This window comes from Vigna umbellata, chromosome 6 (assembly GCF_029865625.1).
Source record: "Vigna umbellata cultivar VRB3 chromosome 6, Vumbellata_1.0, whole genome shotgun sequence".
Taxonomy (NCBI): domain Eukaryota; kingdom Viridiplantae; phylum Streptophyta; class Magnoliopsida; order Fabales; family Fabaceae; genus Vigna; species Vigna umbellata.
The window spans coordinates 23,850,512-23,875,158 of record NC_142170.1 but is presented as its reverse complement, the minus strand read 5'-3'; the positions used below and the strand labels follow the sequence as shown (position 1 = coordinate 23,875,158).

The window sequence follows — 24,647 nt, the reverse complement described above, 5'->3', positions numbered from 1 at the left end:
ACGGTGGAAGAGTTGAAGGCAGAAATGCGATCCATGACTCTAGAGTTTCGACGAGCTTTCGGACGACGCTCTGGGAACCGAGATCGGAGCTTCGAAGAGAGTCAGAATTCTATCAATGTCGATCGAGAACAACGATCATCGAAGAGTTTGGAGGAGGAATTAGAGGATGACCAAGGCGAAGTACAATGTAGCTGGATGAAGCGCGTTGAGCTCCCAACTTTTGAAGGAACTGATCCCACGTGTTGGATCGCAAAGGCCGAGAAGTTTTTTGACATCCAGGAGTGACGGAGAAAGAGAAGATGAAGCTGGTTGATATATGTATGGAGGAAGGCACTAACTACTGGTTCCGCTTCTGGCGAAAGAAAACCAGACACCCAACATGGAAACTGTTTTCTGAGGCGCTGACGCGGAGGTTCGGAGGACTGAACCAGGGCACTATATTTGAGAAGTTGGCTATCGTGCAACAGAAAGGGAGCGTCGAAGAGTATATCTAGGAATTTGAAGTACTCAGGGTGCAAGCAACCAGAGTAACTAAAGAGCAACTGCTAGGATATTTTTTTGCTGAGTTGTAGGAGGGATTGCGCAACTTAGTGAGACCGCACAACCCACTAGACTTGTTGACGGCAATGGAACGAGCTCGCGACGTCGAACAAGCTGGGTTGGCACCACGAGGGAGTGGTGGAGCTGGAGGAAAAATGGGCATCGTGGGGACGATACTCCGCGAGTTCCGGAATAGTTGCGAGAACGGAAACCTATCGAGGCCCGTCGGAGGGGTCTGCGGAGGGCAAGGGATGAAAAATGACGTTAGTGCGAATAACTTGAATTCGAAGACGAGCTAGTAGCGGAGGAGGAAACACTTTAGGAAGGGGGGGTCAAAACTCTGCCGTATCCAGAGTATATTAAGAGACATGAAGAGGGACGTTGCTTCGACTACGGCGGACCTTATAGTCCTGGCCATCGCTGAGCGAAGAGAAGCATGCATGTCATGATATTGGCGAAGGAGGATGGAGAAGACGAAGCAGAGGATAATGCCGAGATGGAAGAAACGACGATGGAACTATCAGGGTTGTCGGCCGAAGGACTCACACAATCTAATACCATGAAGCTGCAAGGTTGGATGCAGAGGAGGAGTGTTCTTGTGTTAATTGACAGCGAAGCTAGTCATAGTTTTATATCCACCAGATTGGTGAAAGAGTTGTGTTTGGAAAGCACCGACAAACGTCCTTATAAAGTGTGCTTAGGGGATGGGCAAAAGAAAGTGACCAGTGGGTATTGTACATGAGTCCTCGTGAAATTAGACGGTTTGGAAGTCAAAGATAAATTGTATCTCTTTGAGTTAAGCGGTGTGGATGTAATATTGGGAATGACTGGGTTAGCTTCCCTAGGAGAGATTAAAGTGGACTAGGGACAACTCATTATGAAGGTGGAGCAGGAAGGGAAATAATTAGTAGAGATAAAATGGGATCCCACTTTGACATGTAGAATGGTGTGACACCCGAAGTTCTCTTAAAAGAAAAAGAGATAAAAGCCATGACTCTCGTGTGGTGCTTAAGTAAAATAGAAGTGGTGGAGGTAGATGAGGATGCAGAGAGATGGGCACCGATGCAAGAGGCAAGGCTAAAACAGATTATGTCAGACTTTGAGGGGGTATTTTGAGAACCTCAAGGGCTGCCACCTGAGAGGAAAGTAGACCACCGAATACCTTTGAAGGAAGGCACCGAACCCATAAGTGTCAGGCCATACCGCTACCCACATCTTATGAAAACAGAGATAGAGAGACAAGTTGAGGAAATGCTGAATCTTAGCATTATTCGCCTTAGCAATAGCCCATACTCAAGTCCAGTAATATTAATGAAAAAGAAGGATGCGAGCTAGAGATTTTGTGTGGATTACAGAGAACTTAATAGGGTCACTGTGGAGGATAAATATCCAATACCTGTTATAGAAGAATTGTTGGATGAGTTACAAGGGGCAGCGTATTTTTCTAAGATTGATTTAAAGGCTGGATATCATCAAATCAAGATGAAAACTGAAGATATTCATAAGACAACCTTTAGAAAACATCAGGGGCACTATGAATTTCTCGTGATGCCTTTTGGGTTGACAAACACCCCTACCACGTTCCAATATTTGATGAATTCTGTCCTAAGGCCGTTTTTGAGGAGGTGTGTGTTAGTTTTTGTTGATGATATATTAGTATATAGTAAGTCTTGGGATGAACATATATAGCATTTACACCAAGTTTTGGAGGTATTAGTATAATAGAAATTGTTTGCTAATAAAAACAAATGTGAATTTGGGAGAGAGAAAATTCGTTATTTGGGGCATAAAATTTCAAAGGCAGGAGTTGAGATGGATGAGGAGAAGGTTTCTATGGTGATAGCATGGCCCGAGCCTAAAAGTATTAGAGAGCTAAGAGGATTCTTGGGGCTGACTGGATACTACAAGAGATTCATTAAAGATTATGGGAAGATTGCAGGGGCAGAGGCAATGCAGAGACTCAAAACAGTAGTAACCACGACTCCAGTATTAGCATTACCTGATTTTGCCCAAACCTTCCAAGTGGAATGTAATGCTTCAGGCACTGGTGTAGGAGTAGTTATGTCTTAGAACAAAAAATCGATTTCTTATTTTAGCAAGGCTCTGTCAGAAATGTCACTCACCAAATCGGTCTATGAGAAGGAATTGATGACTTGTGTTAGCCATCCAACACTGGCGACCCTACCTTTTGGGACAAAGGTTCGTTCTTTATACTGACCAGAAGAGTTTGAGAGATTTGTTGGAGCAACGTATTACTACCTAAAACCAACAAAATTGGCTGGCTAAATTGCTGGGATATGAATTTGATATTGTATATAGGACGGGGGCATCCAATAAGGTGGTGGATGGGCTCTCAAGGAAAGGTGAGGAATTGAAGGAGGGAGAAAAAGTGTTGCAAATGATATCCAGACCGATTTGGCCAGATTTTCAAGATTTAATGGAGGAGGTGGAGATGGATGCTAATTTGAAGAAAATTATGAAGGAATTAAAAGCTGATCCAAACTCTCATTCGGCTTATACAATGGAGAATGAGAGATTACACTATAAAGGGAAACTAGTCCTCTCTGTCCAGTCTGAGTGGATACCTAAATTATTAGCAGAATTTCACAACACGTTGACGGGAGGACACTCGGGAGTTTATAGAACTTACAAGAGAATGACACATTCGCTCCATTGGGTGGGCATGAAGAAGACCGTAACAGAATATGTGGTTGCTTGTTTAGTTTGTCAACAACATAAGTATTTAGCATCTTCTCCCCGAGGACTTCTTTAGCCACTCCCTATTCCTAAGGCGATATGGGAGGAAATTAGCATGGATTTTGTGGTGAAACTCCCAAAATCCCAAGGATATAACGCGATATTGGTAGTAGTGGATAGGTTGAGTAAATATGGCCATTTTATTCCCATCAAACACCCCTACACGGCTAAATCTATAGCAGAAATTTTCGTGAAGGAGGTGATTAGACTTAACATGATTCTACTATTTATTGTGAGTGATAGAGACCCTACTTTCATCAGCCTATTTTGGAAAGAACTCTTCAACTTGTAGGCAACACAACTTCGTATGAGCACCACTTACCATCCATAAACGAATGGGCAAACCGAGGTCTTAAACCGGGTGTTAGAGACATATTTACGCTGCTTCAGCTCTGAACAACCCAAGGTTTGGAGTAGTGTCCTGCCATGGGCATAATACTGGTACAACACCAGTTACCAAGGAGCCTCTAAATGCACACCTTTTGAGTCCGTTTATGGGAGACCAACATCAAGCATCATAAGCTACATACCAGGCGAGACAATAGTTGAAGTAGTCGCTTAGGATCTGCAAACCCGCGATGAAGCATTAAAATAGTTGCAGTATCATCTCGCAAGGGCCCAGGATCAGATGACTTATTATGCTAATAAGAAAAGAAAGGAAGCCATGATAAAGGAAGGGGATTAGGTCTTCCTTAAAATCAGACCCCATAAGCAAGTTTCTATGCCTACAAAATTACATCCCAAGTTGTCAGCACGTTATTATGGCCCATTTTTTGTGGAAAAACAAGTAGGACCAGTGACTTTCAAGCTGCAGCTACCAGAAACAGCGAGAATACACCCAGTATTCCATGTTTCACAGTTGAAAATTTCTATTGGTGCACATCATGTTGAGGGCGCACTACCAGTAGAGCTGCAGGCTGATAAACATGTGTATCGACCAATGAAAGTCCTCCAAAAATGAACCGTATAGTATCAAGGAAAGGAGCTACCCTAAGTGTTAATACAATGGCAGGAAGGTGGATTGGAGGGTGCTACTTGGGAAGAAGTGCGGTATATCAAATTATAGTTTCCAGATTTCAACCTTGAGGACAAGGTTGATGTTGAGGAAGCATGTAATGTTAGGAAATTACAAGTTTATGTAAGAAGGAATAAAAGAGGAGGGAAGTAAATAGCGAAAAAGTGAAAGTTTGTTAGTTTGTTAGGGGGAAAGAGACAGTATAAATAAAAGCTGAGATGTCGAGGAGGGTATGAGATATTTTGTTTGGGTTTAGACTGGACCTCTTGGCCAGTGGAGGAAGGGAGGCTTTATTGGGGGAGATCTATACTTGTATTTTCTTTCTACACATTACAGAGGAAATAAAAATAGGGTTAAATATGTTTTTAGTCCCTATACTATCAAGCTATTTTGGGTTTAGTCCCTCTTTCAAAGTAAGGTACATTTTAGTCCTTCTCCTTAAGAAAACTTTGATTTTAGTCCTCCAAAATTAACACCGTTAAAAACCAGCTGACGTGACTAACGGTAGACTGAGATGATTTTCTTTTCTTGCACTGAGTCAGTTTTTCTCACCTTTTTTCCCTCTCTCTCCCTCGTCTCTTCCTTCCATCTTCTACCCAACCTCCCCACCCTCTGCAAAAAGGTCATTGACGCTGTGCAACTTGGGGAGTTTGTGCAACTTGGGTGGTCTGCGATAGAACAAACAAATTAGGTTGTTGAGGTTGCTGGGGTGGAGTAGGAGCACCATAACCTCTTCCGTATCTAGGATCAAACGGCTGTTGATAGCTATCAGGATATTGAATTCCAGAAACACCATGCTGTACTTGAATGGGTACTGACTCCTAGATGATGAAACACATGGAATAATTTCAAATCATAGAAAGAGAGTATTTTCAAAAAGGCAGCGGTTTTGAACTCTTCCTCTGCAAGCAATTAACCATTTGAAAAGGAAACAAAAAAGTAAAGAAAAGACATGTATACAGAAAGCTTCAACATTGGACAAAAATAGAAAAACAAGAAGCTGAATTTTGTACATAGGTCTCTTCAATCAAGAATCCTTTACAAGAAATACTTTTTCTATTACTGTAGTCAATAACCCTTGACTAGCTAAAATTTCAGCATATTTCTCAACAAGCTTGCATAGAGAAGCACTAAACCGCTTCTGCCCAGTTGCCAAGGCAAGGACAATAGTCTTTTCCATTAAATCCTAACAATATATAATCATGTCAATTTACAAGTTTTAATAATGCTAAGTGGCAATTTTGCAACGGTGAAAACAAAAAGTAATGATACTTGTTAATATTTGATAACATGGTCCATTCATCTCTCTGAGCAAACTGTTAATATTTGATAACATGAATAATGAGTGCAATACAAAATAACCTCAATCATGAAAATTAATGGCTAATATGGCGTTTTTCTAATTTGTACTATAAGAGAAATTTTGGACTCAACTTGATCCAGTAAAACATATACTGCTAGTAACAACAATACAAAGACATGTAGTTAAAAGACAAATTGAGAAAGGGAACTGAAGCAGGCTTTCAAGATTCAGTAATTCTAGAGATGGCAAAATCTTAACAAAAAATAATAAAGTATCAAAGAAAACCAGGGTACATTAAGAAAGAAGAGCAAGTGACTCTGAAAAGCTGATAAAACTTCATTAGGGGACTCTGACTTCTTTTATCATGTTAAAATAACAAGAATCCTAGAAGAGAATAATGTTTGCATTATTTGCTATTCATTGAAAATCACAAAATTTGGTAGCTCCCACCAATTATCATGTTATGAGTTTCATTTCTCTCTGTTAATCCAGAAGTAGGGCTTACTAAATTTTGCGATTTCCAATCAATAGAAAAGAGTGGTTGCTAGAACTCCTCACACTAAAACGATTTCAACACTTCAAATTCCAACCAAAAAAATTGACTAGCAGCAAGGACCAATAAGACTTACACTACAAAGAAGAGCAAAGGTTTCCTTCCAGAATTTCAGGGGCCTAGTGTTCACTAAGCTCATTTATTTGCAATAACTAATGCATATGCCCATTTATTTGCAGAAATGCATTGCATAACTGCCCACTCAATATATATGTTCAAATCTTCATCCAAATTTGTTGTAGGGAGGTGAATTTGGAGCTCGGTGGGAGGTGATACCGGTAGGGAGGTTGGGTAGAAGATGGAAGGAAGAGACGAGGGAGAGAGAGGGAGAAAATGTGAGAAACACTGACTCAGCGCAAGAAAAGAAAATCATGTCAGTCTACCGTTAGCCACGTCAGCTGGTTTTTAACGGTGTTAATTTTGGAGGACTAAAATCAAAGTTTCCTTAAGGAGGAGGACTAAAATGTACCTTACTTTGAAAGAGGGACTAAACCCAAAATCGCTTGATAGTATAGGGACTAAAAACATATTTAACCCATAAAAATACATATACATACAGTTTCTTTTCTGTTGTTGAGTGTGTGAGTGAGAAGACAAGCTATTGTTTTGGTTCCTTGAATAAAGGAACCTAATAGACTTCAACAATGTTGTCAACGATGCCATCACAAGCACCACAATCACCCTCCTCCCTTACCCCTTATCGTACTCCTCCTCTCCCATGTTGCTTAGGCAGTGGTAACCGTTCTTTTGTTCCTAGGTGAAACCTCCATACTTGATTCAAAATCACCATGTTAGTCAAAACTCTAAACCAATGCCCAAATTTAAACACTCAAATAATCAACCGATTATACCCTCTCTAAAGCCGCTCTTGAATCTGCGAAGTTTAAAAAAAGACAAAAATGGAAATTGGGAAAGAAGAATGAAATAGTGGGGACATACAATACCTTTATTATAGTTCCAAAGTTGTGTTTGGGTTTGATACCGAGACCAAATTTGGTGACATTAATTCGTATCAAACTAAATAATTAACGTTTTAAATAGATGAATTAAATCTCGCCAACAAATTTGGCATCACAGTGAAGAAAGAAAAGTATATGACAATAATTGGTGTAAAACCACAATATTCATTTGTTTTCATCACTGTTTGTTTGAGACCTTTTTTATTAGAAAACAGTAGATAATTCTTGTCTGCTTTATCAAAATGTTCCTTAATATGGCTGCCAAGCTCAATACAATGAAGCGTCAAGTTTAAGAGCAAGTCCGTTCTTAACGACATCAAGCAACATATCTTGTACATCTTGCTGCAAGGACTGCCCCAAAAGGCATTCATTATCTTTCTATGCAGTTGACTGCAAAGTACTTTTGCATTAAGGCCAAAGGAGAGAAAACTTCCAAACTTTGCAATTGTTAACTCTATTGTCTCATCTGCCAAGGTAAAATAAGTTACTATTTTTTTTGGATTAACTTTTATCTTGTTTTTTCTTTCAACACAGATACTCTCTAATATTTTTTTGAGTTAATGTTTCTGTTGTGACTTCAATGTAACTGCTGAAAAAAAAAAGAGATACTAACTCATACTAATAAGTTTAGTTGTCATGTTTTCAAAGTAGACAAGTCCCTAGTGGTTAGTGGTTGCTTTGGTAGTTGATGACTTGATGTCCCTCTCTTCCATATTACTCAAAAATACTTGTTTAACATTTGAGAGGGTGAAAATAGGAACTTGCGGGAAGAACCTGATCTATCATTATAATCCCTCCCCCTAACCTTGGGGAGTTAGTTACAGGACAAATTGTACACGTATTTATTTGAAGTTGACCCTGACTACTTGAAAATTAGAATAGTTATTCTAGTTGCAACTTTCAATGTTACAAAACTTATTTCAAAATCAAGAAGCCAAATCAACAAATACCTAAGATGATTTATGATCTATCTCAATGTAGTTTGTTAGAAAATAAAATTTAACTGTTGTCTATCACAATTATTTGAAAATGGTACGATTAAAAAATGTCTTTATTTAGTTGTCAAAGTAGGTAACATTGTCAATGAAAGCTGAAAAGGTTTTGGAACAGAGAATGGAAAAGAATTTCAGAGGAGATGTAATATATAATGGAGAATATAATATAAAAATATGCATTTTGTAAATTGCTGTATTTCAGCGTGTGAGGAAGCCTTTTAGGAATGCATCATTTTTTTTCTTTGTTTTTGAGAATAAATCATTTCTAGGTTGCTAAATTGTAGAAACACTAGTTTTGGTTTTGGTTCTGTTTCTGTGATATTTTTCTGTCATGGGTTTGTACAGATTTTAGGCTAGAACTTCAAAATTAGATAACTTCAAAATGTTCTTAAAAACTTAAAAAAAAGAGGGTCGGTCTTGAGCATTACATTGAAAATTCTCATTCCCCTCCCCAAACTACAAAAATTGTCTAATAGTGGTGAGAGATTGACATAAAATTTTTCCCTCTCCTTTTCCGTTCATCTAAATTTATCCTTGGACAAAGTACTTCCACTGAAACTCTTTGCTAAATTATTTAAATGAATAAAAAAATGTAAGCCATCCTCATCCTCTCTTCGCTTCACCTTCTCACTCCACGTGTCACCCTCACTTCTCGCGCAAGCTTCAATCTTCAGATTCTCATTCGCACTTGCATAGCAAATCTAAACTGCCGCCGCAGAGAAACTCTAATTCGTGTCTCTTTATTCGTGATTCAACCTCCACGCACAAAACCAATCGTGAGATGAGCTAACTAGGTTGAAGAGGATGATGGAAATGAATAAGGGAGAGAGAGAGAGAAGTGTCACGGCCTAAAGATGTCTAAAGATGCAGATTGACACGTTTCAGAAAAAAAGAAAAGTGATGTGGCACACAGTTAGCGACATCAGATTAAAGTTAACGTCGTTGCTTTTTGAGGACTAAAAATTAGAGTTTATTAAGGTAAAGGATCAAAGTGAAGTAAAGTTTAAAAGAGGGACGAAACCCAAAAACGCTTGATACTTGAGGGAAGAAAAATATATTTAACTCTAATCGATTATAACAACTAGCTATTGCAGTTTTCTAACATGTTTTTGACCGTTGGACATTTCATTTAATGGTTAGTCGATTACCAAAGTGGGATAATTGATTATTGCAGCAGAAAAGTCTGACAACGGATTTTGGAGGTGCCACTGAGTGAAGTCTTTATATAGAAGTTCTAGACTCTATTCAAGATACACAATAACTCATTGAAGTAAGAAGGTAGGGTTTTTGTGAAACTCTCTAAAAAAGCTTGGAAACTTGATGTGGGCTAGAGCGAGAACTTTCACTACAAGTGTGATCAAGTGTTGTTGCTATTGCTAAGTGAAGTCTGTCATCCTTCATGAGTACTCAGAGGAAGTGTCCATCCCTTGTGGTGTTCAAGGGAACTGAGTATTATTTTTTGCGGTCTCAAGAAAGGTGTTTTCTAAACCTTAAACTTTGTATCTATGGGATTGTAAGGTTTATTGGTTTTGTGATAATGAAAATGTTGATCTCTTTGAGGTATTAGGAACTAGACGTATGATTCTTTTGATCCAAACCAATATAAAATTATTTGTGCAAATTTCTCTCTTCCCTTATTCTGTTTATTTTGTTTAATTATCTACTAAGTAACTTTAATTAGAGAGAAATTTTTTAAAGGCACATGATTTTGAAAAGAAACACATTCACCTCCCTTCTTGGTCGTTGTTAACACGCAAAAATTATGATGCACCAGTCTGACAATCACAATATCAGAATTGGATTTTGAAATTCAACAAACACAATACTAAAACAGGATTTCAAAATCTAGTTACCAAAGTTGTGCTTATCGGATTTTGAAGTCTGATTACTAATATGGTGCTTACTTGATTTCGAATTTTGGTAACCAAAATCTAGTACACAAGTTTCACCATATTTCCAAATGCGCTGCTAAAATGTTTACCAAATTTCAAAATTTAGTAATAATTTTGGTAAACTAAAATTCAAAATTAGGTGAATAACAAATTTTAATGTTAGATTTCAAAATTTAGTGATCATCACTAAAAAAAAATTTTAAAATCTGATTTATGTGTATTGATTGTATTTACTAATTTCTAAAAATAGTCATTAAATTTTGAAATTCGATTTTGTTAGAGTGTACTATTCATAAAGATTTTGAAATTTAGTTACCAATTCTAAAAATTGGTTTTGAAATCTGGTACACGGACAAAGAATAAAAAAATTATGAAATTCGGTTGATTCTTGCCAGAAAACTCCATATAGAATCGTGTACATGAAATACATACCTATATTTCAAACATTTGTAGATTCAACTCTCTTCTACTACCACGAATATATTTGACTTCAACTGACTTCAACCAACATGAAAACCAAGCGTTGTTACGAAGAATACAAACTTTCTTCGTTTGTGAAGAAATGAATTCAGTTTGTGGTTAATGAAGAAAAATGACTTGAGAATACGCTAAAAAAGTAAATAACGATATAAGAGTGCAATACATATTTACAAGAGGTAGGTAGCGGTGATTAACAATAATAATTACTACTTACCTAATTAATTTAATATATTGTATATTTAGGGTAAAAATGGCATGACAATAGAAACTTGGGGTGCATAAAGAAATACGCGGGGTGTAGGAAGAATGCCTCTCCTCTTTTGTCCAACCCATAAAAAATGAATTGGACTGGTACATAATTCCAAAGTGAGTTAAAAATCTTTGATATCTATAAAAAATAGGATTAATATATCTCTACACACTTACCTGCCAAAAAATATAGAAAATAATTGAAACTATTTATTTAATAAATTTAATTTAAACAAAATTTTTTAGGTAAAATGTAAGATATATCTATCATTTACTTTACATTTTATTTAAATATTAATTTATTTAGCATTAAATTAAATCTATAAAGTAAATCGACAATAACAACCAAGACATATTTTAATTTTTCAAGATAAATAATTTCTTCTGAAAAAAGTAAATGACAAAACTTGAACATAAATTTTGAATTTTGCTTTTTATTTTTTTTTTCTTTTAAAAGGATTTGCCCAATCGGTTGATTAAGGACCAAGACGAAATGGATTACGATGAGCAAACTAATTAAAATACTTAATTATTTTTAAATGAATTGAGTTTACCAACCTAAACCTAATTTACCATTTTAATTTTACTATACTCAAACTTTATGGATAATTCTGAAAAAACAGCTGATTTATTTCAGCACAAAATATCCATTTTATCACATTGAATCAAACCAATGTTAATAAACTAAGTAATATGTGTCCAATCACTTGTTAGAAATTATAATTTCAATATCATCCACAATATATAACGAGATTTCTCATTTTAATGCATACATTTCATATTTATATTTTATATTTAATTATATATTAAAACAGTACTATATACAATGAAGATTTTCCCGACACATTTCATATTTTTATTTTATTCTTAATATATTTTAAAATTAAAAAACCAATAATTTTTAAAAATATATAATACAAATTCTATTTCTTAATGTATACATTTTATTTTTATATTTTAGCCTAAATTATATTTTAACATAATAAAAAATATTTATCAACTGTTTTTTTATGGAAGTGCCATTACTTTTTTGTTTCCTTTTCTTAAAAAGTATAGAGGCGTGATGTGTTGTGTTTTGCCACTAATTTGGATACAGTGATTACACCAATCTCTCTTGCTAAAAATATCAGTGCACCTTTTGTTTCTCTATATGTAGAAACTAATTTTGGACTATATGCGATCATCATCATCCATTCTCACTTTTGTGAATAAGCTACAATTATAACTTTTATTAGGAAGTGATTTAAGGAGAAAAGGAAGTTTTATTGCTAATCACGTTGGCAAGTCTGTGAATCATTAAAGGTCACCAGACTTGCAGAATCAGATTTTCCATTTTCTAACCTTAGCCTACTATGTTTGGATATTCGTTTGAAAAGTACTTTAGTGTCAAACATACTTCTACAGAAGGATACTCTTTGTATTTTTTGATCTGAAAATGCTTTTTGAAGGATCTTAACAGCAATCCAAACATGCTGCAAAATATTTATGAACAAGATTAAGTTGTTTCATAGATCTAGCATATTAAATTTACAATCCATTAAAGTTTGATTTAATTCAAGTATGCACAGTAAAAGTCTTAGAAAGGTAGGATGAGCATTCATATTCTAGGATGCTCAACATGGCAACTTTGACTTTCTTTTGTAAAAAGTGGCATTAACACTAACACATTAAACAATGTATAGGTAGTTAGTTACTAATAGCCTGCAACACAGTTTTCTTCTAAATTTATTGTTCTTTAACTTTTCTTCTAAACTTGATGTCACATAGTTTGATTGTAAGCCTACAGTTATGTTTAGGGGATACTCATCATGAGGGATATTGACCATTATTTCTGCTGTTTCAACAACCACGTGCATGAATATACCACATAAAGAGCAAAAGAAAATAGATGAGTTTCATGAAAATGCTGGAACTATTCCACAAATCTCATTAAATGCAAAGGGGTGTCAGCCCTTTAAGTCAGAAACAAAAACAAATAATGTGCATACAATATGGAATTTCTAGTTTTCAATGACAGTACTATTGAGTGAAGTTGAAGCTGACAAACAAATACACTGTTACTGACCATATGGTTTAAGGAAATGTTTGACTTCCAAAATGTTCCTTTAAGGGTCGTACTTGAGGGGCAAGGAAAAGGGAAGCCATCTCTTCCTATTAGAGGGAAGAATAAGTCCAAATCAGATCCTGTTTCTTTAGATGTGGTTTTGCCAAGAATGGACATGGAACTTCTGATTTTCATCAGATATCAGATGAAATATGTTTTTCTCAACATTCAAAATACAGTAAGGACTATAACCACCAAACTCAACTCAATGACAATTTCATCAATGTAGATTATACATATAGATTGCAGGGTAAAATGAAGGGAACTCACATTAAATTTAAAACCAAAAAGGAAAGTCAAATTGAAAGGAAATCTTTGTAGATCATAACAATGTGCCTAAATAATCTTCACTCGGTTCCAAAATCTGGTAGAGAACACTCCTGCATGTAATGAGATGCATGAGAGAAAACTAAAAAAATGTTCGCACTCAATAAACAAAATGCATTATAGAAATTTAACAAGGAGTGGTTAATTGAAGAGGGGGATAAATAGCTTTGTTGCTTGGATTGAAGCTTTGCATGGGATATTGCTTCGCCTAGTTTATAATATTTGTTCCATAAAAGGCATATTATGACAACTGTGCTATTATTATCAGGAACAATTCTAAATATTCTTTCAACATATTCCTAATAATCCTTCTACTTCATTTGCATAGTAAGTATTAAATGTGTTTTCATTTAGTCTTTTCTTTATAAAGTAGTAGATTGTAAGATGATATAACACTACTATATTATGAGTAGAATACCTGATATGAAGACTACAGCATTGTTCAGTTCTTGTTGTGGGGTCGGTCAGTGGATAGAACTAGGAGAAGAAGATGGCCTATTGGAAGCATCTCCATGGTTCTCTTCCACATCTTGAATTCTATCTGGAATGCAGAAACCGGTTAATCCATCAGAGACAGCAAACCTGCTGCCAAAGATGGAAGGTTGGTGAACTGGTTGGGGCCTCTGATGCTCAGAGGAAGTCATTGGAAATGAAAAACTGGACTGAAGGGTCTCACTTTGAGCATAAGCTGAAGCAGAACCTTGGCCTATAAATGGCTGTGAGTTGAGAAAGAATCCCATTCTGCTCACATGATCCCCGGTTGTTGCTTCATTGTTCCAAGTCACAGTTCTTTGATAATGGTTCTCAAACGAAACTGGGGTTGAGCCAGCAAAAAGGGTTTGAATTTGGTGCTCATTTGAAGGAGGTGCTTGATTTGCACCTTGTTGCGATGGCCAGTTAATAAGGCCAGGGTGGTCTTGGAAACAGTGGAGAGATAGGCCAAGATCTTCTGAGTTGTTGTTGGTTTGAAAATTGATGGGGTCAGTGTCAACATGGGTAGAAATAAAGGCCCCCAGTTGCCTATGGAGCTGAAAGTTGTAGCCACAAGACTCTGACTGTTGTTGATGAGGTTCTTCTTGTTGTTGTTCAACGGCCATGATTCCACTTGATCCTGCAGCATCATTCTGCTTTTCCTCATGAATAGGTGGATGCCATGGAGGAAGCTCAGCAAGCTTGTCAATGGAAGACTTTGCCTTCTTGATGAGCCAGTCCACAGCCTTGCTTGGTCTGTCATAGCCAAGTCTGTCTTGAACGTCATAGAACTCAATGGCTGTGTGTGCTGAGAGTCTAACCCGGCGATCACGAGGCCCTTTGGAAGTATAGACCTTGCTGTGGCGATCTTTTCTACCCGTGGACCTAACAATGTGTCCTCCTTCCACTTGAACAATATCTCCTACACTGCTCCTCATGACCCTTGTGAATGTTCCTTCTCTATTATGCTTCCTGTGTTTTATGGCTTGGTCCAAAGTAGATGGTTCTATTCCGTGGGAACTTCTTCCTATACCTACAACATATGAAGGTTGGTTTTGAGATACCTGATAATGAGCTGTGTGTGTGCTGATCAAGTTTTGTTGTTGTGAGTCATGTGGACTTTGTATAGGACTTGGTGGATGATACTGATTCCCACTGAAATCCAGTTTTTTTTTTTTTTTTCAATATCTCTCCCTTTTCTCTTCTATATGCGGCTCTATTATTTTTTTCTTGTAAGGGTTTGTTTTCTCATAGGTTTTCCTTAGGCAGACACACTTTGCTTTGCTTGCTGTTGCCCTTAACTATAGTTGCCCGTAGTCCTTCATCTGCTGCGGCTACCCACAGGCTTTGAATTGTGACAATTCTGCCACTGTGCTGGTCCCAAAAGGTCACACCTGCAATTGCAATCTTTCAGATTCCTTTTACCCACTCACAAAACCATATGAAAGAAAATATACAAACAAAAAGCTTAATTACTCATGCTTCTTCATGTGACCTACGGTAATCTTATCTATGTTCTCTTCTTCTACAGAGAGTAAAAGGACAGGGTAAATCAGTAGATTTGTGATAAGTTAACTGATGACATCTACATGGGAACTCAAATCTTGGAGAAGAATTAACATGCAGCAGTTTTTTTTTTTTTTTTCAACTTGAACCTGTTGTACTAGGAGGGTAAAAGCACAAACTACTAGAACATTCAAGTATTGATTTATTGAACTTTGAGGTGAGGGTATATCACATGGCTCAAAAGGTTTGCAGCAAAGAATTGATGGACAGAGAGTGAGAAGGGAAAAGGTACCTTGGCCTATTGAAAAAGCTTGCGGATGCTTCTGCCAAGCGTGGCAGGGTGAGGTCAGAGATGAAATTAAAGATATTTTGGTAGTTGGTAGCCCCACAAACGCAAATGTTAAGAAACCATGTCACTATGCTCTCTTGCAGTTATATATATCTCTTTGGATCTCAACCTTCTCTTTTTCAGTCAATCGGGTATTTTCAACAGTCAAAAACTAAACAGATTCATGTAGCAAAACCACACTTCTCAACATGCATTATTTCATACACATAAACTGCACTACACTACACATACTTTAAGGGTGCGGTTATCCATCAATCATTCCAGACGATAATGATAATGATACCTCAACTTTCCTCTTCTACTGCACGTACCCTTTAACCTATATGGTAACTGTAATAACCCCACGTTGCTAGTGATGAGCTATGATTATCAAGTTCATGAATGATACACATGTAACTATCAATGGCCATCTCTTCCACCCACGCTTTTTCAAGGCTTTGATCATGACATGTTACATTTTGTTGCTTCCTTTTCCTCTATGTTAAGCAATTAGTGCTTCCTCTAAAACAACTGCATGCCCTATCATGCACTCTCATTTTTATCATCAAGTTCTTCTTCAAATTTTCTACCAACTCAATTAATGCTTCCTACAAGAGAGGAAATTTTTTCTTACAATACCTCATTCAAACCCATTGTCAAACAGGCCGCATGCATTTAACCAGCCTGATGGATCCTTTTTAGGCTGTAGGGAAACAAACAAAAGGTAAGAAACAGCAAAAGAGAGAACATGGAGACGGATTCAATAACCTTTTTCCGAGAAAATTCATCATAATTTTAATTAATTTTCATATATTAAATCAACAATTTCAATGTTTTAAAAAAAAATTGAACTGCTTAAATCAATGCAAAAATTTAATCTGCCTACTTATTTACTTCCATATCTCCGTGACCAGATTCTTTATTATGTGTTTTTGGTACTATTATCTGCTCAACCTTTCAAATATACCGGTGTTAATAATAATATTAAAATTGTTTTTAACATATTTTAAAATGTCAAAATAAATAACAAAAAAATTTAGTAAAGAATCCAAATTCTATATTTCCTAAATAATATTGAAGGTTGAACTTATATTACCATTTAATAGCCTTTAAGCCAAGAGTAAACATCTGATTTTCTTAAACTTTGATTAAGGAATGGTAAAATTCTTGATGTTTGTAAAATTTTGTTTCAAGAAAATATAAATATAAAATACGTATTATTTTATTTTTAAAAGTATTTACCATTCAAAACTAAAACATTATATTTTTCATGTTTGTTTTTTACAGACGAGTCTAAAGATTGATCTATAAAAGGATTTTTAGCAAGTTAATTTTAGTAAAGTGAAATGAAAATTGAACTCACCTTTTTAGAAAAGATTAAATTTTAGTCTAGATATTTTATCACTTAGATGAACACGCGTTTTCTCTTTTTTTATTTTAAACTAATATTATGTAAATACTTAAAACAATCATCTAAATTTATTCTATTCCAAACTGTAAACGACACCCCAAAAGCCACGTGCTATGACATATGTGAAGACTTAGATTTAAGTGATATTCTTTTCACATTCTTCCAAAACAATCAATATTGATATTTGGCAAAAATACAAAAACAATGTAATTTTTTTTAATTATCAAAATGGAACATATTTAAGAAGAATTACAAAAATGAATAAATTATGTTAATTTCACATGATTTTTATCATAAAGAAATCATATTAACTTAGCATAATTTTTGACTCAATTAATATTACAATTATATTGAAATGATTATAATAAAATTATACTAAATTAATACGACTTACTTATTTTCATAATTTTTGTTTAAATTTGTCCCATTTTAATAATGTTAAAAAAATTATACCATTTTAATACTCTTTATCATCTTTACGAAAACAATAAATATACTTTTATTGGAAGTTACAATAAAATGTATTGAGTTAGTAATGTGAAATAATATTTCAGTTATCGATATTTCTTTATTTATTTATATTTTACTTTTTAATCCTAAACTAATGGATATCAAGACTGTATTTATTTGAATGTAAAACTAGTTAACAACCAATTAATTGAGTTGAAAGAATTATACAGTAGAAATTATTTCTAGTTATACAATATTTTTTAATTTATTTTTCATTAAAATTAATAAAAGTTGTATATATTTTTTAGTACTTAATGTTTTAACAACCAATGTTTGAAGTTTGTAGTTAGGCTTTTAAGATCACACAATTTCTTATTTAACTTCTAAGACATGAACAAAACAAATGGAGGACAAACATAAACCAAAATGTCACATCATTGGTTTTTCGGACATAATATTCTTTATATGACAAATTAATAATTTAGCTTAATATATTAATATATTATTTACATATTCTGCTATATATATATATATATATATATATATATATATATATATATATATATATATATATATATATAGATATATTTATATAGATATTAATAGTGTAGAATGATTATTTCTTTAGAGAGGAGCAAAGGGTGGGGATATATCAATGGTGAAAGAAGTTACAGTGTAGATGGATGGTGACAAGTGGAATCTAAGAAGGAAGATGTTGACCAGTAAAACCTATTGATTTTCAGTTTTCTCTTGGATATTCATGCATACCTTTCAAATTTTTTTATGCCTATTAATTTTTATCTTATTTATGTTTTTTACTTATATATTTATATAGCAAGAGGATATTAGGGTCACTTCTAATTTTGGAACTCAACCTTTTAAAAAAATTTCATTACATGCAATCACAAATATTGTACTACAGATTTACAATTAATGACTTTGACTTTGAATCATAATAATATATATAAACACCTTGCTAAATAATCAGAAGAAAAGTGTGTTATTCATACATGATTGCCTATATATATATAAAAAAAAAGTAGATGTAAATGGTAGTAACCTAACCATGTACAGTGCAAGCTAGGGTGAGTAATGGTAAAGCTAGGTGTGATCAATCCTAGTCTCTATAATTTGTTAATTTTATGTGTGAAAGAATTTAATAGTTAATTATTTAATTAAATTTTAATTATTTTATTTTAATCATCATTATTATTAAAGTTTATTATATATCACATTTGAAATTATATTAAATTAAATTATAATAAAAATATTAAATTATAAATTTAAATGTAATCATTAACTTTAATGATGTTATTTGAATAAATTTAAAATTGAAACATTTTGTGTTTATGATAGAGAGAGTACCATAAAAATTAAGAGTGAATAATAGATTCATTCAAGTATATATATATATATATATATATAATTTTCAAAAACATTGTAATATCTAAATAGTACAATATTATTAAATAAAACTTTAAATCCATAAATAATTAACTATATTATTATATTTATCCAAAATAATTATATGTACATCAAGTATTTTAAGAAATTAAAAATTGACCACAAAACTACAAAGTTTTCGAAAACTAAACCTAGCTCTCATAATTTTATATCTATACAATTGCACCAACATTTTCACATGAGGTACATCATTACTTGATTCTTCATATGCTCATATTGGTAAAGGTGATCATCAGAAAAGAAAAACAACAAACACAAGACATAAGCACAAGAGATGGTGCTAAATTATAAAAGAAATAAGCATGTAACAGTTAAACTGATTTCATCACAAAATAACATGTTTCAAACATCCATATAATAATCAAACATACAATTATAAAATTTCTAGATTTAATTATCCGGATATATGTATTTAATGTCCAAATCACTATAAACATGCGTTTGTGGTGACCTCTAATGTTCTGCATAGTCATTACCAATGAGTTTCACCCTACCACTCACAATGTTAATCATCTTCATGTCTAAGGCCATTATCATGCCTTCAAACTAGAATCTCCTAGTACTCTCACCACATAATTATTTCTAATCTATATGAGTGTGAATGATTGTTAGAGTGTTAGGATATCTTCCTTGAATCATTACATCAATGCATACATGTATGCCACCATAAAATCTCCTTTACAAGAGTTTTGGATTTACACTAAACACATAATTCCTACATAACATGATTCCACATCAAGTTTCTAATACCAAACAATCAGTCATATTTGTATTCATCCATACTAATTGGTATTGTGTTCATGATCAATTACAACCAACATATATTTTCATACATGCTCATATCTATTAACAAGTCCACCATTATCACAGTTTCATACATCATTATACATATGTCTATTCATCCATAAATCCATCAAACATTCCATAAACAACAATAATAACAAAAACACAAAACCAAAGAATGTGAAAAACAACAAAGTAGAACATAAAGCAGATAGGTGTTAAGCAGTAAAAGGGTGACACTCAATGCTGAAGCTTTCGAAAAAATTGGCACAACACAGAAGCTCTCAACAAAAGTGGAACTCAGTGGTGAAAATCTTCGCTCAATGCCCTATCATGAAAATGCCACTATTTTCAAAGTTTTAAATTTGGCACTCAACGCCTTTATATTACCGCTCATCATGACAACAATTTTCTGAATTTATAAAGTTTAACTTGCATAATCACTCAAATTGGAACTTTCTATTTTCTTAACCCAAATAATTGTGAAAGTCGACCATGAGATGTATCAATCTGAACAATTGCTCAAGCACAACTTCTTCATTCAATCATACATTAAAAATAAATAACACATTTCAAGCAAACAAAAATACATTTGAAATATAAAACTTAATGGCTTTACTTATATAGTTCATCAATACATTTCAAGCAACATATTAATCATTTCAACATCACACCAAAATTCATTCGCAGTCCAAAAATGTAAATAACTAGCCACATTTAAAATCATTGAATTTAACTTCCCTCACTTGTGAAAGCACATCAAGCAACTCTAGATTCTCAAAACACCTTTCATCTTACAAGATACTCTCTCTACACATGGAAACACCACAAGATCAACTAGGACATACGGTTATGATCACTGGTAGCAGAAACTCATACTGATGATTTGAAGAGCACAAACAAGCATGAAATGTCCACAAGCAAGAGAAAACAGATTGGATAGTAGAGAAAGACAGAAAACTTGACTTACACCATCAAATAAATTGATTGGTTCAAACTAAAGAACTCATAACAAGGATCACTTCTACAATCTTGAATCTTCAATCGACGAATGGAGAGTAAGAACTCCTAGAGAGAAGTTTAAAAACTCTAGAAATGTGGTTTATAGAGATTATGTATTTTAAGATAATGAAACTCATTTATAAAACTTTTTATTTATATAAATCCTTTTTAAAAATTAAAACAATTGAGTCTCACTATTTTAAAACCACTTTCAATTCTAAAACATAATTTTCTAGGTCCTCATAAACACAATATTAAAATGTTTGTATAAAAAAATAAATGTTAAATTCTTTTTGTATTTTCACTATAATAAATAATGTTCAACAAACTTTATATTATTTGTTCTTAACTAATAAGGTTACTTGCTAGCATTTATTTAGTTTTAATTTAGCAATATAAGATATTTAATACTGAAAATGTTTCTAACATATTGTAATGAATGATTGAAAATATTTTTTTCAAATAAATTAGTAACTTAATTTTGTTTTTGTTCAAAGAAAAAATGATAGAGATATTGGACATAATTGAATTTTGCATTTACATGTTTGTGAAAGTAAAATTTGAAAGGTTTTCTTGTATTAGTAAAATTTAGGAGCTTATAGATTATATATTTTATCTACAAATAGATTTGGTAAAATTAGGAAATTGTCAAATCACATAAATTTAGTCGAGTGGTCTAAATATAGACCTTGCATAAATTTTATTTATTAGTATTAGGAATGATTAGGAAAGTATTTAAAGTGTTTTTGAGTAGTAATAATGACTAAGTGATGAAAAAAAAAGCTATACTAGTCACCAACTAACACTAACAACACATTATTTGACATAACATTTTTTATTACATTCATTTTAATACAAATCACAAAATTAGGACAAAAATTCATTAAATATAACGTGAAATGTAATAAATTTTATCATTATAAATAAATTTTAATCAATAGAAGATAGTATATTAAAAAAATAAACAAGAAATGTGTTTTACATATTTTTTTCATATTGATGTCTCATAATTTTCTTTATTTTATTTGTGAGAATGATAATTAATAAGAATTAATATTTTTTTTGACTTTACTGAAAATATCATTCTCTAAACCAGTTTTTTACACAACATTTTAATTAGGTTTAAAAGTAGTGCAAAATTTAGATAAATAAGTCAAGTTTAGTTGTTGTAAATAAACCATTATTCAATCCCTATTCTTCTACATATGCATTGTATCTAATGTGTGCATTGTATCTGCAACGTGACTGTGAGTTTGTTGTGATTTTCTATCTAAATAAATATCAATGAAGATAATTAATATATAAGGTTACCATTGTGACAGGTTAGGATGACTTTGAAAATCTTGATTTGGAACTAAAATTATGTTAGCAAGGCAAACTTTATTCTCTATGACAGAATTTTAAATTCAAAATCTTAAAATTTCTTTATTCTTTTTCTTTTTTTTAAAGTGTTCAACTTTTTTATGTCTAAACTTAGACTCATATTACTTAAAATACCAATAAATCATCAGGAGTGGCATATATCAATTTTAAATTGATTTTCAGCGATCACCTTGTATATTCTTTATTATTACAATTTTTTTTTTCTAAAACCCTTATTGTGTCTACTTATTATTAAATTTTTTGTTTTTTTATTAGGTTAATAAAAAATTATAAAAACTTAAGTCTAACTAATATATTTAGTGATCTAGTTCAACAAAACTCATTCAACTTTAGTATCTAAAGTGGTTATTGGTGTAATATTCATATATTAACAATATATGTGACAAAATCTCAGTAATTTGGTGAATATTTGGTATATTAGGTAGGTGACAATTATCATGATTATTCCACTAATTATCATATGTTTAATAAGTTATTATTTTAGTGATTTTTTTTATATTAGTATTACCAGTTTTATCACATTATTTATAAGGTTTAAAAATTATATAAGTACATATAGGATTTTACCAGAAAATACACACTCTCTCATACTCACTCTTAGTCTCTTTTCGGGATTCCTCAATATCCACTTAGATCTTGTTACTTGTGGAGCCAAAAATAAGGTTCTAAAGACGAATCATTGATTCTCTTAAGCCCTCCATTGGGGATGAATCCTTATTCCCCTTAGACCTCAAGTGAGGGGCTTATGTTCCGATACGTCCAATAGTCCCACATTGCTTAGTCGAGGCCAAAGACAATGTAAATACTTCATTCTCCTTCAACAATTTAAGGCACCTTTTAAGGACAAAACTGTGACAAAGCTTCAGGCTCTAATGTGAACAATACCTCGGATGCATAATGATTAACCCTAACGATGATAGTCGACTGACTTGGAATCAAAACATTAGCACGCACCGTGGGGCACGAACTCACGTCCAGAGCTCCCAACCAAAAGGCAACAACTCGCACGGTGCTCTTTGAGCGATGACGGGTCCTCCAACAAGAAAGGCAATGAGGCAATAATTATATTAGAAGAATTTGACGATCTCATCCTTAAACAAGACATCTACTTCAATTTCAGTGCGTCACACAATCAAACAAAGGGTGAGGCCTTGATCTCCAGACTAAAACTAGCCCATGAGCTCAAAGTAAAGAAGTTATGTTGTTATAATGACTCTCAACTTATCACAGGCCAAGTAAAAGGAAGTTGTCAAACTAAATATCCCTCCATGTAGAAATACCTCCACATGGTAAAGAACCTTTTAGAACAATTTGATGAGTTCAAGATCAACCATGTGGCAAGAGAAGAAAATTACAAGGTCGACGTGTTATCTAAACTAGCTAGCATGAAGAAACCTGACCAACAGAGTACTCTCATTCAACAAACCCTTTCAACATCAAGTTGAGATCGAGAAGACATACTTGAGATCTCCTCAACCTCTGAGCTGGATGACTCCAATTCTAAGTTATCTAACTACAAATGTGTTACCCGCCAACCCAACAAAATCAAGGTCGATACGAAGTCAAATGACATTATACACTATGTATAATGGGGAACACTAGCACTAGTACAAAAACATCGAACATAGAACATAGAACATAGAACAAATCAACGTTCACAGTAAAAGCAAATTAACGTCGAATCTTGTCAATACTCGACGTTAATAACTTTTTTTGTTTTTTTTAATTAATTGTGATCCTTTTTTACAACTTTACAAGACTTTAAAAGTAGAAAAACAACAAATTTCAATTTTTGGTATTTTATAAAGCATGAACTATGAACGTGTAGTGTAGTATCAACAACAAACAACAATAACAAACAATAAAATAGTTCAATCAAACAACAACAACAAACCGGTTCAACCAAACAACAACAATAAACAAGTTCAACAAAAAAAAAAAACACAACAAATAAGTTCGTCGAAAAAAAAGTGTTGCCACAAGTGAGATAGAAAGCAGAATGCGCCTATGAAGGACAAGAACACGAAAATAATCGGTCAAAACATACGAAAATCATACCTAAAGTAGTTAATTAACATGCATTTGTAACAAATGAAAGAAAGATTACATGTGATGGTCGTCAAACTTCGTTCCAGAAAAGTTTGAGCAGAGAAGAGGGTATTGCGCGTTAAGATAAAGTGAATTAATTTTCAATCTCCCGCTCAAATTTTTATTGAATTCACTAACCTTTTAACGTCTAACGCTGGGACATTCGACGTTTTATATCATTTTGACGTCTAATTCTAGGGAATTGGACTTCATACATAAATACATTTTCACCTTTGCGCCAAACATTTTCGCAAAATTTACCTAATATAACAAATTCACGTCGAATTACAATTCTGAACGACGTCTAATAATTACATTTATTTACAAAAATGCCACCAGTCAGTTTTAGCGTTGGCTATTCAGTGGTTGGCGTTGAACGCGTGACGTTATACGCTGTTTTTCCACTAGTGTAGGTCGAGAGAACACTCATAGACATAGAAAAAATTGTCCTCATTCTCACTAGGTCGAGAGAACACTCTTTCACTAAAAGAACAAGGAAGGGCAATAAGCCCATCAGAATAGAAGTTGAAAGTAGCCACCAACTTGAATACTCTTGCTTTAGTCACAAACTCAAAGGCATGAAAAAC

At 33.5% G+C, this 24,647-nt stretch overlaps 1 protein-coding gene across 3 annotated transcripts; it reads right to left on the bottom strand.

Annotated features, from left to right (window-relative positions):
• Positions 1 to 12,636: 12,636 nt before the first annotated feature.
• Positions 12,637 to 16,075, bottom strand: LOC124834546 (transcription factor TCP4-like). 3 transcript variants are annotated; one of them, XM_047309255.2, is made up of 3 exons: positions 15,444 to 16,075; positions 13,593 to 15,039; positions 12,637 to 13,227 (listed from the first exon to the last, which is right to left on the bottom strand). In XM_047309255.2, exon 2 carries the CDS (start codon positions 14,581 to 14,583, stop codon positions 13,639 to 13,641), a length of 945 nt encoding a protein of 314 aa, XP_047165211.2. In that variant the 5' UTR covers positions 14,584 to 15,039; positions 15,444 to 16,075; the 3' UTR covers positions 12,637 to 13,227; positions 13,593 to 13,638. The 3 variants fall into 3 exon arrangements, with proteins under 3 accessions (XP_047165211.2, XP_087949559.1, XP_087949560.1); XM_088093433.1 differs by lacking the exon at positions 15,444 to 16,075 and adding an exon at positions 15,122 to 15,437; XM_088093434.1 differs by lacking the exon at positions 15,444 to 16,075 and adding an exon at positions 15,145 to 15,437.
• Between the last annotated feature and the right edge of the window lie 8,572 nt (positions 16,076 to 24,647).